The sequence below is a fragment of the Pimephales promelas genome, chromosome 20 (genome assembly GCF_988280905.1).
Source record: "Pimephales promelas chromosome 20, fPimPro1.hap1.1, whole genome shotgun sequence".
In the NCBI taxonomy this organism is placed as follows: Eukaryota; Metazoa; Chordata; class Actinopteri; order Cypriniformes; family Leuciscidae; genus Pimephales; species Pimephales promelas.
This window is the reverse complement of record NC_142788.1, coordinates 14,689,610-14,704,616: the sequence shown is the minus strand read 5'-3', so window position 1 is coordinate 14,704,616 and position 15,007 is coordinate 14,689,610. Positions and strand designations below refer to the sequence as shown.

The window sequence follows — 15,007 nt, the reverse complement described above, 5'->3', positions numbered from 1 at the left end:
TAACATGATTACCATATTCCTACAGGCCTACAGTACAGACCTGTGGGAGTAGCCAATCCTACTCCATTCTTCAAAGAATACCATGATCATATTACCATAGCCTACATGTTCAAAACCATGCTGGTGGTGTTAAACATAACATTTCTTTTACAAAAATATTTCTTTTTTTTTTATTCACTGAAGCTTGTTGCAGGCTAACTGCAGTAATAGACTACTCATTTCACAAATTAACAATTTATTAGTATTAGCCTTGCTGCCTGAAATGGTTCATTGCTTTTGTCAACAAGACAAAGATCAAGTCGCCATGACGACTAGTAAACAGCGCATGTTCATTTCTTCTACTACAAAAGGCATGTTTCTGTTACTCGAGTTGTGTGAGGTAAAACGTTTTAAATTATAGTCTAAAATATGTTGCATAAGAGGGTTATATATCTAGAATAATGTGCAAAGCGTTATGTTTTGACTTTAATGTTTTGAATGACTTTCTATTCATTTATCTCATTTACTCGAATCATTTAATTCGTTAAAAAAACGATTCAATCAAAACGATCATTTCTGCATGCTACATCGTTATGTCAACAGGTGGCGACAAAGCGTCTTTTGTGAGTTATGAATGACTATCAAATCACTCTCTTATTTAACATAACGATTATTAAATGTTAAAGACGATCATTGCAATTTTACTTTATTGAAAACAATAAATATTTTAAGAAATAGTGAAGTGTGTAGTGCAAGATATACTATTAGAAAAGGAGGCTAGTTTAGGAAATCCTCATACTAGCATATTAAAATGTTGGCCTTTCTTCTCTACAATGTAGGCTACAAATATATTGTTTGTATAAAACAAAAAGTAGTCTATTGTATTCTTGTCAGCTTAAAAAGCTAATTTAACAACAACAAAACAATTTGTTTTAGGCCTATAGCTTAATTGCGCCCTGTTGTGGAAGTGAAAGATGGCAGGACGGAAATCACGGAACAGCATATCTGTGAAGATGTGCCCTCAGCAGAGAGCTCGTCACGAAGCCTACAATGAGCCACCTAAACAAACACAGAGATGGATGGAAGTGGCAAAACAGCGCGTGTGCGCACATCTAAATCATCAAAAATCCTGTCAGGTCGGCACCTCCACTGCTGCTGCCGAGCGCCAAAATCAACTCACCGCACAATTAAAAGCCACAGAGGCGAGGAATCGTGTTAGACAACTGAGACTACACTATCAAGATCTAAAGGTAGGGGGTTGGTTGATTGATTGGTTGGTTGGTGCACTCATATTCATCTTTATGTTGCCCTGGTCAATAGCAGTTGTTCACTTAGCGGTGTGATTATACAGCTGCAGCTATTAGCAGTGAGTTTATATTGATCCTTCTGTTGTTGTGGTGTGGATTCACAATGTTTGTAGATTAGTGTGCATAGTGATCAGGTGCATTTAAATTTGTATTTATTTATTTATGTTAAGGGGGCTTTCAATCATTGTGTTCTTGTGTCAGCAAACCTCCAAAGAAAGACATGTAGGAAATTGCTGAAATTTAGGAAATTTACCAGATCATCAAGAACTTCAAGGAGAGAGGTTCAACTCCAGTAAAGAAGGCTTTAGGATGTCCCAGAGTGTCTAGCAAGCCCCAGGACTGTTTCTTCCAGTCATTGTATCAACCCAGGTGCAGAGCTGCTCAGCATTGACAGTAGGTATGTGTGAGTACATCTGCAAACACAGGGAGGCCAAAACTTTTGGACAACAACCTGGTGTCAGCCCGTTCTCATCCCAAGGCGTCATCTAACTGACGCTTTTGACCATGCACCAACATCCGACGCACATGGCACCCTTTAGCGTCAATATGAGAAGTGCCTCCTAGTGGTCTAATCCTAACCCTACCCCAGACATAAACCTGCCCGCGTCATCTAACTGACGCTAAAGGTTGCCATGTGCGTCGGATTTAGACGCATGGTCAAAATTGTCAGTTAGATAACGCCCTAGGATGAGAATGCGTTGCAAGAAGCCACTTCTGTCCAAGAAAAGCATAAGGACTGACTGAAATTCTGCTGGAAGTACAAGGATTGGACAATAGAAGACTGGTGCAAAGTTAATTTCTTTGTTGAAGCCGACTTCTGACTATTTGAGAACTTTGGAAAATCGATTGACTGGAAAAGAAAAGGTGAACGCTACCATGAGTCCTGTGTCGTACCAACAGTGAAACATCCTGAGACCATGTGTGGGGTTAGCCTGACTTCGTCATACTCATATTCTAGCGAGGTTCTGAGTCTGAAACTCCTCCGTATGCTTTGATTATGAGGCGTGTCGTAACCGAACCAGGAAAAAAACAAAAAACTCTGCACTCAATTACCAATCAGAGCAACGCAGTAACACAGCAACTTTGCATAGCGCAGTTTTCAACTATAGAACTTACTTATTTTTGAAGTTAAATAACTAGTGTTGCTTCTTTTACTTACTCCTCCATGAGTGCGACCAAAGGAGAAACCACAACGACCACAGGCTTTTCATTACGTCCCATCTTCTTAACGACCGTCAGAGCCAGCTGATAAGTTACACTTTTCCCGAATCATGTAGGAAGGACTCCAAAAATATCTTTCCGATTGACAAATGCCGTGATTGCAGTTCTCTGTTCGTCTATTAAAATTAATGCGCTGTCGATTCATTTTAAAAACAGACGCGACAGTGGAATCTATACATCTCAATTCTCCAGCTCCAGTCATCTTTGAGAGAGACCAGTTAAGCGCTCTTTAATAACGTGATGATTACGTCCTTGCAGATCATTTGTCCATCATCGTATGAAGCCCGCCCTGGCAATTTGCCCTGGCCCGAACGTTTCTTGTCAGATCATAATTACTCCTCAATGGATCGAGTCCAGACCGAACTTCCCGACCAAAAAATTTTGTGGGCGGAGTTCGGGCTGGCATCCAGGCTAGTGTGGGGTAACTTTGGTATCAAAACATCCTGCGAGTACAATTTCTCCCAAAGAACCAAGAGCAATTTCCTGATGATCTATGTATTTTCCAGCATGACGGAGCACCATATGACAAAGCAATAGTGATAATGATGTGGCTCGGAGATCATCACTGAAATTATCATGGCCAGGCAATACCCCGGAACTCATATGAGAACCTGTGGTCTATCCTCATAAGGCGAGTGAACAAGGAGAAGTCCACAAATTGTGATCGAACACTAATAAGGCAGGAATGGATCACCATCAGTCAAGATTTGGCCCTGTAGATGACATCCAGCATGCCAAAGCGAATTGCAGAAGTTATGAGGAAGAACAGTCAACGCTGTAAATATTGAGTCTTTCTTTTATTTATTTTCAATAAAGCCTTTAAAACTTCGGAAAACCCATCTGAAAAAAGAATCTACAAATACTGAAGCAGCCAACATTGTCACTGCAATTACTTTTGGCCACGGCTGTACATGGTCATCCGTGATTCATTTATTTATTTTGGCATATTTAGCATCGTCGTATTTTTAACATTTACACCGCTGTGAAGCTACAAACATTTAAAATAAAACTAGGTTACTTATGAGTGCAATCTTCATCTCACTTAAAGTCGGCATGAAATGAAATGCCTGCATGTGCTTTTTTTTTTTTTTTTTTACATTGCTCATAATTTTTAATCAAAATGTCATCTGGTGAAAAGACAGACAGACAGACATACATATGCAGGATTTCTCCAATCATTTAGTCCACATAAACACACCCCTGCAAGCTGAAAAAGAAAATGGTGTTAGCTTGAAACCATTTTCACCCAGAAATTGCAAGTAAATTTCCTTCAAAATTCCTTTAAAGTAAAATAATCTCAGTTCTTTAGGAGGATACTCAAAAGAGTATTTGCCTCAGTGACACTTGCCTTAAAGTCTAATCTCTCTCCTTTGCAAATTTTCAGGAGCAGGAAATCAACTTAATGATTTCATGCCAGTCTACCGCACAGAGGGCTGTACGCCTGGAGCATTTACTCTCCGTGAGTCAGAGGAAGATAAACCACACTGACTGCATGGACCAATTACAGGTGGATATTTTTACTTAAAACTGATCAAATCTCATAGATTCCCAATACCTTTCTTTTGTTATCAGTATAAACGTATAGCTCAGGGAAATGTGCGAGTCAGGTCCCAAAATGTTCCTCAATGCCTGCTATACAATGGAAGTATAAGCACAGGGAGTCTGATCTTTACTTCATTTCCCCTTTCCCACTGCTGAAATGCCATAATAACATGAAGCAACCCCCAGTCGACAATTTCTCATTGACCGTCACAGTCCTGATGCTATCTCTTAAATAAGCATGACCAGAGAGAGAGAGAGAGAGCTTCAGATCTCCACATATTCTAACAGGTGGAGGGACATGTTCCAATTATCTCGCCTCAGCAAGCAGATATTGAAGAGAATGCTTGTTTAGTCGCAGCCTTTATTTTACCCTAAAAGGTTCTGCTTATTCTTCTTTGTTTAAAAGAAAAGTTCATAAGAATCATGACAACAGGGGTCCCAATCTGGCTGTCCTTTCATGTTATCTTTAGAAGTAAAATGTCAATGCAGTGCCAAGTGTCATCGGTGTAACATCGGCTGGCTTGGTCAAACTGCTGCCATGCGAGAGCCTACATTGATGGAATTGCCAATACTGAATCATGACATTCAGAGTGTGCAGGGACACAGTCGAGCTGTTTAAAAAAAAGAACATGCTCAAATTAAATATGCATGATTTATTGATCTGTAGATCGATACATGGCCTTCATTAGCCGCTGGCTTCACAAGTAAATATAAAACATAACACTGTTCGGTTCAAGAGATTGTATGTGTTTTTAATGCTAAAACCCTCTATAAGCACATTTTAGGTTTTATTTTATGTTGTTTTTTTTTTTTTTACTTAAAGGAATAGTTTACCCAAAAAGTTTGTCGTTTGAAAATGATGTTGTCATGCACTCATCCTCATGTTCCACATTACAAACCTGACTATGTTTTTTTCTTGCAGAACATAAAAGTAGATATTTTGAAGATACAATTAAACCAGTGTTGTATTAGTATTTATAAACTAATGTTTTTTTAATTAGCTTTTATATTTTAATTTTAGTTTCATTTTTAGAAATTTTGTTTTAGGCTATATGTATATATATATATGTATACAGTTTCAGTTTTTATTTATTAGTTCAATCATGACAACCCTGAACAGTTTTAGCATTATTGGATATTGCAATGTTATTTGGTCTTGGTCTGTTTCACTGCTGCTGCAGAGCAAATAGCATGTACTTAATACTGTTAGATACACAGACACGCTGCTGTGAGCTTGTAAGATATGTTGCTCCTGCATAAATATAGACATACATCAATCCCCTAGTAGATCTAGGCAGGTGGAGCTGGGGAGTTTTAGCATAGACAGTATAAGAAGTGGACAGAGCCATCTCACTGGAACTCCATTGAGACAAGTGGCGATTTTTTAGCACTTCCGTTCCTGACGCGCAGTCTCAAACCGACTCAAACACAGCTTGACGACATAGATGTGACGTGAGCAACCCGTCTGTCTTCTAGTGTCTGTGGCATGAAAAATCTGAATCATTCCCTTCCGAAACTCGCAGAGGTGGAGAGTGTGAGTAGGAGCTGTTCATGAGCTAGGAGCAGGAGAAACTTTTGCTAGGTATTCTGATTTTGTCATTTTGCCTCCACGTTTCCCCGATTGCCCGCAAGCTTCTCCTCCTGTCCATACGGTAATCTCACATGGTTATGATGCAATCGTAAAATAATGGACAAATGGGGTCTTCAAACGCCTCAGATGTAAAGTTATTCGCAGTCAAAGTGACGCCAAAATGAATGGGAGTCAATGGGAATGCTAACGCGAGTGAAATTCTGCTACAAGATGGCAGCTCCCGCGAGGCATCAACTTCCAGTCGATGGATTACCCCCTTGGGTTTTAGATGAACTAGCAGGATTAGATCACAGCGAACAATGAACCAACTGTTTAAATGTTGAGCAAGGAATATCATTGGCTGCAGGGTCAGCAGAGGCCAATCAGCTTGTGCCATGCAGTAATGATGTGATTGCTTGTAGACTGCATGTAAAGGACCTGCGCCCTCTAGAGTTTCATGACTGAACTAGACGTTTATTTTTAGTGAGTTGCCAAGGCAACATTTATACATTTGTTTTTGTTTTTCATCAAATTTTTATGTTTCATTTTATTGCAATGAACAAAAATGTTTAGTCATTGTTTTGGACCTCACTGACTCTTTGTACAGTACATACAACCAGAAACATGCTTCAATATATTTTGTGTTCTGCAAAATTCTGCAGAATTTTCATTGTTGGATGCCTTCAAAATCCCTTTTAACTTGACTGCTTATGAAACGTTTATGTCAGCGTTCCTGATTTGTAAGTTTGCTACATGACTAGATGTTCATATTGTAAATAAACTTGGAAGGGCATCTTTAATAACATGATGAACTTCTCAAATAAGGTTTTCATTGTTTATTTTGCTTATCTGTTTTAATCCTCTATTTAGAGACGAAGAGTTGAAGAGATCCTAGAGGATGAGGAGGGCCTGACCATCAACCGCAGATAACTGAAGAGACAAAGAAAATATTTACTGAATGCTCTGAGACTGAAAATACAGACTATATTGTGGCCTTGCATGCCAAATATTTAGCATGTGTTTGATTGGACTGTCTTAAAAATAGTCAACTAACCTTGGTTTATGAGCATACAAGATATGAACAGTAAATGTGCTTACATACGATTTTTATGCATATATTTAGAATTTATACGCATCTTTGTGTTTCCATCCCTATCCAAAATGTGCAGGTGGAAATATAGCTAATGTTGCAAACTTCAAGAAATATATTACTACCACAGACCAATAAAGCATTTATGTTTAGGGATGTAGCTGATTTTAAAATTCTGGGTGATACAAATTATTTACAGAAAATTATTTTAATGTTATAGATGGAAATTGATAAATGACCAATATTAAAATTCTAAAATTTATGTAGATATAAAGCAGGCGAATTACAAGTTATTGTAGTAATTATTTATTATTTTGTTTGTAAGATTTTCATCTAATATGTATAGGCTATTTTATTTCAGCTTTATTTCAATTAAAGCAAACAATTTTTAATGGTTTTAGTAATGGCTGGTTATACACTCAAAAAATGATATGTTGGCTTTAATTAACTTTTTTATGTCAACATGTTCCACATAACTAGGTTACGTTAAAGAATCATGTAACTTCAACATAATGGAATTAAGCAGTTTTAAGTGATGAACACTGAAGCAGTGTTAAAGTTAATGAGATAATGAAGTGAATTATTCAGGGATGATTGATTATTATTGAAGACACCTGATGGAATTGCCCCCAAAGCGAAAAACGCAAATATCTCGTCGAAAACTCATATTAGCCAAACTCATATTAGCTGAAAATATGAGTTTGTTTAACGTAACCCAGTTACGTGGGTGGAACCTGTTGACATAAAAAAGTTAATTTATGGATTCTGGACACAAAAAAGTTAATTAAAGCCAACATATCATTTTTTGAGTGTATGACTGCAAAGGTCTAAATGTAAAAAGATATTGAATGCAATTGTAGATTGGCCTGTGGTACCAGGAATGTTTTTAATTCTGTTCATTTTTAGCAACATTCATTTTTGAGCAATATATAGGACTGACTGTTGTATAAAATCCACTGTGCAGCTCTTGCAATAACCAGAGTTCTCAATCTCTGATCTTATTGTATCATATTTCATATTTTCTGCTATTTCTTCAAACTGGGTTTTGGAAACCAAAGGGGGTTGCCAAAATGGAGACTGTTCAGTAATCCCATCTCAGCAGATTATTATCGAAAAACCCATAGACAAAATGAAAGTCTTCCGTTAAAGCACAGAGATTTTCTGGGTAGAAAAAAAAAGAAAGAAGAAGCCCAGACTGACTTTACTGGCAAATAGAGGTGAGAGTAAAGAACAGGGCAGCTTGCAATGTCAGTAGCAGTCAAACATGCTTCAGTCAGCAAGACTTTTGTGTGAGTAGCCTATGTGTGTGAATCTGTAAAGCATCAGTGCCATGGGGTGAATCTAGCAGCGGGGGTTCGGACTGAGCGATGATGAGTCTGTAAGGTGTGCATGAGTAGTGTCTGAGGAATAAAACTGCCCTCTAATCACCTTTCAGATTGCTGACGTTATTACAGAAAGAGAGCCAATGACAAAGCGAAGTGCTTTAGGTGTGGTGCTATTTGAGAGTTATAGGCTACACTCATGTCTTCACCCTGAGCAAACATGTTTGTTCTCTGCATCAGAGAGAGGTAAACAAAGTCAGAATTCAACCTAATTACGATTTAAAGTCATTATGTCAGCATTGTAATTAGAGGGAGGGAGAAAGGTTGGTCAATTTCATGTCTCTTAAATTAAAGATGGGTGATGAAGATGACATGAAGCAGATAACACAATTAGCTGAGCTGCTAGCAAGGAAATAGCCTCAACAACATAGACTCATGAATTATATCTAAAAGGAATTGATTTTTAAAGACATTCTTATTGTGCCTAAATGGACAAGCAAAATAGGTGTTTTTAGTGGGGAACTGGGGATACGCATTTAGTCATGATAAATCAACTGCAGACTTCTTAATGGTGTACGAGGGGGTTCAGCCCTAGGCAGAGAGCTTTACTGACACCAAGTGGTCGCCGCATGTGTCCCCTCGTAACCCTCAGCCATTTACTTCAACTGTTGAACAGTGGAGTTTTATGAAGAGAGACACGTTACTTCAGATGGCATTAGTAAAAGCACATCGAATCTGGCAATAAAACGCATCAAGATAATTCAAAGCAATACATTTTGCATGTTCAGCCTGTTAAATTGCATCTATTTGATATTGATTATTGTATTTTTATGGTTTTATCTTCAGGAATCTTGCAGAAATGATGTTGGGGGATTTCTGGGATTCGTTGTTCTTTTAGTGTTTGGCGCTCCCTGCTGGATATTTACAAGGTTTCTGTGAAGACAATCTACCGTATGAAACAATGATGATTCAATTTATAGAAATTCTATTTTAAATCCTCATGTCTGCTTTGTGGTCAATAAACTCTTATATGCATGTAAAGTAAATCACATATTTAAGTTGGGTAGAATGTGAATGTCTGGGTTATTCACCTAAGAGAGAATCGCCTACATCAAAGGGAAATTATTGTATTGGTAGGCTACACAGTTTTATTTTGTTACTTAAATCAACAGAATGTTAAGGCTACTATTATTACTATTATGGGCAGATCAACTTGAAAAGTTCCGCTGGAAATGACAATTACTGAGGAAGTCCTTCGTCAATCGACTGAGTAGAACTGTCTAAATCAGCGCATGCGCAATTCATCCTCAGCCTGCCTCCGTAAGGGTGTCGATTCTCAAGCTGGAACATTTGAGGAAAAAAAAAGATACTGTATTTTACTCACAAAACAGGCAAAAACAAACGGATGTGCTTCAGAAAACGAAACGGCTACCGCCCTCCAGATCATTTTAATGCCAAAATTGTAAGTATTGTCATCGTTAGCGTTTTTCAATAGCATAAACGTTGAGTTTGCCAGTGGATGGTGGGTTCTTTCCCGTTTTTCCCCCCCGAAGAATGAATCGTCCTCTGTAAACCCCAACCTTCTGTCTCTACATTTGTTTTTTGTACAGTCTTATGGGCAGGAACTTACTTCAATGGTTTGGTGTAAACGAAGCTTTCCTAGAAATGGAGCGGTTGAATGTATCCGAGATATACAGCGCTTATTCGCAGTCGAGGAGGGAATGCCGCTTATTTTCACGTCTCCTGTTTCGCTTCATCAGAATGGGATAGATATCTAGTCGGAAGGCGAAACTGAGTTGTCATCTGCTGTAAGATGTATTTTGTGAGCCCCATGCAGTAGTCGTGCGCCCGGTGTGTGTGTCACGGGCATTACGGTTTGAATTCTCCTCACAAAAACAATATTTGCATAACACATTATGGTATCACCACAGCCGATGCTTTAAATCTCTAACGTTACCAGTAAAGCAGTGTGAGCTGATACAATGTTGGTTTGGGGCATTTCAGTTCATCGGAGAGTGAAAGCTAATGCACGGATTATAGCGTTGTATGAAGGGGGTATTTTTAATTCAAACATCTAGGAAGTGGGGGAGGATAAAGCTCAGGTTATCATTTGTCACTGACATATGATATTTCTTTCAATCAACCATGTTTTACGTAACCATTGAGAATAAAACCCGAACGCTTTTTTGTGCGTTTCTTTTTCGTCTCGAAAGATGTTCTTATCGTTTTCCCTTTAGCTGGTTGTATAGTAAAGCGCGTTCGCGATGCACGCGCGAAACCTTCGGGTGAATGAATTCTGTTTGCGCGTTCTCGTTTCGATCGGGGGGGCCGGGGCCCGCGGTGTCGCGTGGCGGTACAACGCTTTGAACGCGTTCGCGCGTGTCCCTGCAGAAATGGAGGGGAGACACAGAGCTCGCGCAGTTCTGACGTCAGAAAGAGAATTCCCGAGGTTAAGAGATATTTATGTCCAATCAATGACTGTCTATACGTGACCTTTTGGTTTCCCTGAGGGTTTTTATTTTTTGACCACACCAGAGGCATGACTGTTGCTTGACGAAATTAAATGGGTGAATTCAGGTTGATTGTCAAAACAATATTTGTTGCATTCATTTCCTATCACTGTAAAGGTGCTTTGAAACAAGGTGACAATGAAGGTGACTTGACTTAGTTAGGACACATGGTTCCATTGATCTCAATGGCAAAAAGTGTCCCAATCAACCCGAATTCACCCTAATCATCATAGTGTATGTAGCCTTCTTAGTTTGTGGTGACAACAACAAGGTCTATATTTAGCGAAAAGAATGACATGCTTTGAAACACCAAGCAAGCCTCCACGTGGGCATGCCAGTCAAAGCTCAGCTGCTTTGATATCTTCAGCATCTCTGCTGTACCAGGAATCAGGTTGTGTGAGCTTACTTCATTTGTTCCTCAAAGTCACACTCTTACATTCACAGAGGACGTTGTGTTTGTATTGTCTTTATTGTATTGGTGGTAATTAAAACCATATAACCAGAGAAGAGATAAAGTGCTCATGGCCAGTCAGGGAATAAATACCTTCAACAAGCTAAACCAAATAAATCTGCTAAATCTGCAACCAAAAACTAAAGATTATTATTAGTGATGATTTTAGGACCCCATATGTGCTTTGAAAAAGCTATTTGAGCTAAACAATGATCTCTTGGTCTGTCTCTCTCTTTAAAATAGTCAATATAGACTTTAGTTATGTGAACCATGATTTGCTATATATTAGGCAGTTGCAGGTGGTATTTGATTGGACAAAAATATGTAGTGCAGGATGAGTCATTTTGAACTTTTTTTGTCCGCTATGGCCAGAAGATTAAACAAAAAAAAAAAACCCTGTTTAAAACGCAAAGCCAGTTTCTTGTTTAGAAAAAGTCTCCGCTCCACTTCATGCCTAACAACGCCCCTTAGCTGTTCTAAATTCATTGTAAAACACTGCTTTGCAGGGCTTATTGCTTTTATAAAATGGTTACTCCATAAATAAAGAAAATCATTTTAATATTTTTTTATTCATAAAATAAACACCAGCAACAAAAAAATATAACATAACACATTTATTCCTCCACCAAGCAATGTAGTTCCAAAGAGGTTGCCAAGCAACACATGCAGCAACAAAGAAACACAAACGGCAGTTGCGCAGTAATAATGTAATGCGGTCACAAGTGTGTATGTTTCTTGAGTAATAGGCTATGCACGAACCCTGCTGACGTATGTCCGATGGGATCTCAGCCAGCTTCTTTACTTCCGCATAACGCGTTCTGCAGGCAAAGTGTATAGCGGCAAAGCTTTAATAAAATTAATTTTCTCAGAAACGAAGACAACGATTTTGAAAAACTGATTCGCTAGTCGGATTTCGCACGATGTGAGAGAATACTCACCCTCAAAGTTGTCGATGTTGCTCGAAATATATAATTTAAAACCCATCTCTTTTTTACTCTTATGTGTGACAGCTAACTGCCACACAGTGTTGTTAACATCATTCACGTTTACCGCTGGAAGTTTTTGTAAACAGCAAGTGTAATTTGCCACTATCTCCACTATCACTAATTTTTTTATTATTAAAGCGGACTAGATATATTTAAAATAATGTCGGCCACTTTTTATTGGTAACATTAGACATTTGGCATTATCAAGACCTACAAATATCCCTGCTTTTATATACATTATAATCAACATTATATATTGTAGTTCAATGTAGAACTTACACTAAAACTCTGAAAAACGGAATTTTTTCTCACATAGTAATTTTTATTTTTGGGGGACTATCCTCGATACATATTGTCACTATCCATGATAACGTATTGTTGCATTTTTGTATTGCGATATATTGTGACACAATATATTGTTACATCCCTAATTCATAGTTGGTCATTTTACTTTCTGAAACGATTGGGGGATGTAGTGGTGAGACGTAGTTTGGCGGAATAATGTTGTCTGATCAGATTGTCAAACTTCAAATTTAGTTTTTGATTTTATGTCAAGCATGCTCTGGAAGATTTTAAAGGGGTCATATAATGCCATTTTCATACAAGTTAAATTTGATTCTGAAGGGTCTAAATGAAAAGTTTGTAATATACTTTAATTAAAAATTCTCATTAGTATTGTAAGAAAACGCGAATTTTACCTTGTCTAAAACAGCTCTGTTTTCAGCACAACATTTTAGTGCATGTACCTTTAAATGATAATGAGCTTCGCTCACTCCGCCCCTCTTTTTTGCTGGACACAAGGCATGTAGAATGTTGCCTAGACAACAGTTGAGGGTATATTTTGGAGAGAGAATGGCAGCGGGAGTCTCTGACGACACTTCTGTGCAACTGTATCTATTTGAACCGGAGTCCCACCCGGAACAAGATGACGGCTGCAAAGAAGTTCGACCGTTAAGGTTTCGAACGGGACTCTGAATGGTTGCTTAGCATAATGTCACTTTGATCTATCTTTGTATGTACTGGCTGGGTAGAGTCACTTAGTGAGTAACTCAGTTTGTAATAACACAATAAGTAACCATAACACGTTGTTCATTTTAAACGTATACTATGAATTAAATTGAGAAGGTAGAAAACATGCCGTACTGTACCTTGAGTGTAAACCTGTAGTTGCATTCATCGTGAAGCGTGCAAGCGATTTGCAAAGATTAAGATTAAAGGTTTTTAAAACTTAACACTCACTTCTTCTGGAGGTGCAGCAGGAACACGAATGGTTAGTACCGATTCTTTTTTTCAGGAGCAGCTTCTTAGCAAAACCAGCTTTTTACTGACCCTCATTTATAAAGCAGTTTGGTGAGAAATGATTTGCGCAAACATGAACACATTGATGTTGATTGTGATATAACAATATAATACACTTGTAGAAAACAATTATATTTTTGTATTATTAACCCGCCCACCAAGGTTATTGATGTGAATGATAACATGATAAGCATACAGTAGCAGTACAGAAATGGTTTCAGCCTTTTTATGCTATAATTGTGTGGCTTATGCCAAGTTCACACTACAGGATTTTAAGCCCGATTTATGCCCGATTTGCAAATCGTTGAGTCGCCGACAGGTCAGGGTGTTATCGCGTGCAAATCGTGGGGGATTAGCGGACGTTGAACGCTTGCCAATCTGTTAGTATGAAAGAGCCAACAATGCAGCGAAAACGCTCGCAGACGCCTCGCCGAGCCCAGAAAAATAACTAGCCTGCTAGATATCCAGAGCCGTCGCGCGACTCAAACTCAGTGATGTCATGGGTACAGCCAATCATAGCAACGCATAGGTTGAGGACACCAGGTAAATCTTCTTTTTTTTTTTTGCATTTTTTTCCTCAGAGAAGATCGTAGCGCAAACAGTGTGCAGCACTAGTTTCTGTCTGACGTCCATATTCACGTGTTGTGTTCTCTTCTTCGCTGGGTATAATTGGCACAATATTTATTTATTTACTGCGTGTTTTTTCGTGACAAAACGTGGTTTGTAGACAAGATAAAATCGTTGAGTGACAGAGTTGTTGTCAACTCGTTATTTATTTGATTATTTTCAGGATTTAGACCGTAGCATAGTACTGAAACGGCTCTCATTGAGTCACAAATGATTTGCTCTTATCATCCAATCGTGGTTGTATCTCTATGTAGTGCGTTGTCAACTCGTGTAGTGAGTTACCTCCTGTTGTGGATCAATCACGTTGTGTTGTGTGGTGTGAACAGCTAAAAACTTGAACACTCTTGATTTCACTGAGAGCAAGTTTTGTAGTGTGAACCGCACAGTTCAGCCCGACGTTTTAAAATCATTTAGTGTGAACTAGGCTTTAGTTCTGTCACTTTTTTGTGTGTAAAGTAGACAGGAAATCATGGTCTGACAAGTTTGCATTGTTTTTGCATTTACATATTTTTGTAAAAAAAAATAATGAGTTCCGTTAGTATGGTTTGCTGATAAGATCCTTTTGCAAGAAGAAAAAAAAACTCATTCTGTCTGCTGTATAGGCATTATTCAAAAACAGTTACTGAATGAACAAAACCAGAGAAAATAGAAAAGCAATGTGACCAGTCACTGGAGCAGAATCCTGAATAAATGATTCCCTTATTCAGGGCCTTCAGGGTTGTGCAGGGTTCATAAGGGGCTAGTCGTCCTCTCTGAAGCACTGATTGAACCAGAACACCGCTTGGCAAAACAAAGCTCCTTTTAAAACAAAAAAAAGTGTTTCACCATTGCAAAGGTGGCATTTTAACATGATGTATAGTAAGCTAAAGTTAAACACTTTTTTAAGACAGTAGCATCTGTGAGTTGTTGTTGTTAACTTGCTTTAGGGTATTGATTCATTAATTCATTAACTCATTATTTTGCAGTGTTATTTAGGGGGCAGGAAATTCTCATCCTTGAGAACATTTGATTGGTTGATAATCTTTTAGAGTAGTCCTGACCTAAAGGTTACTTTTTTAAATTGATTTATTTTTATTTTTTTTTGTGTTGATTTTGAATTCAAA

At 38.3% G+C, this 15,007-nt stretch overlaps 2 protein-coding genes across 8 annotated transcripts in view; both read left to right on the top strand.

Moving 5' to 3' along the window:
• Positions 1-308: 308 nt before the first annotated feature.
• On the top strand, positions 309-6,981 carry LOC120463790 (protein LKAAEAR1). The gene is made up of 4 exons (XM_039653110.2): positions 309-379; positions 916-1,229; positions 3,892-4,014; positions 6,490-6,981. Exons 2-4 carry the CDS (start codon positions 954-956, stop codon positions 6,547-6,549), a joined length of 459 nt encoding a protein of 152 aa, XP_039509044.2. The 5' UTR covers positions 309-379; positions 916-953; the 3' UTR covers positions 6,550-6,981.
• A 2,342-nt stretch (positions 6,982-9,323) lies between these two features.
• Positions 9,324-15,007, top strand: part of rgs19 (regulator of G protein signaling 19) — a 39,524-nt gene continuing 33,840 nt past the window's right edge. For 3 of the 7 annotated variants that reach the window (XM_039653062.2, XM_039653061.2, XM_039653060.2), the window contains exon 1: positions 9,337-9,493. In XM_039653062.2, the coding sequence (XP_039508996.1) occupies positions 9,437-9,493 (57 nt within the window). In that variant the 5' untranslated portion in view covers positions 9,337-9,436. Of the gene's footprint in view, positions 9,494-15,007 lie in introns of all 7 variants that reach the window. The other 4 variants (XM_089124086.1, XM_039653064.2, XM_089124088.1 and 1 more) reach the window with 4 other exon arrangements.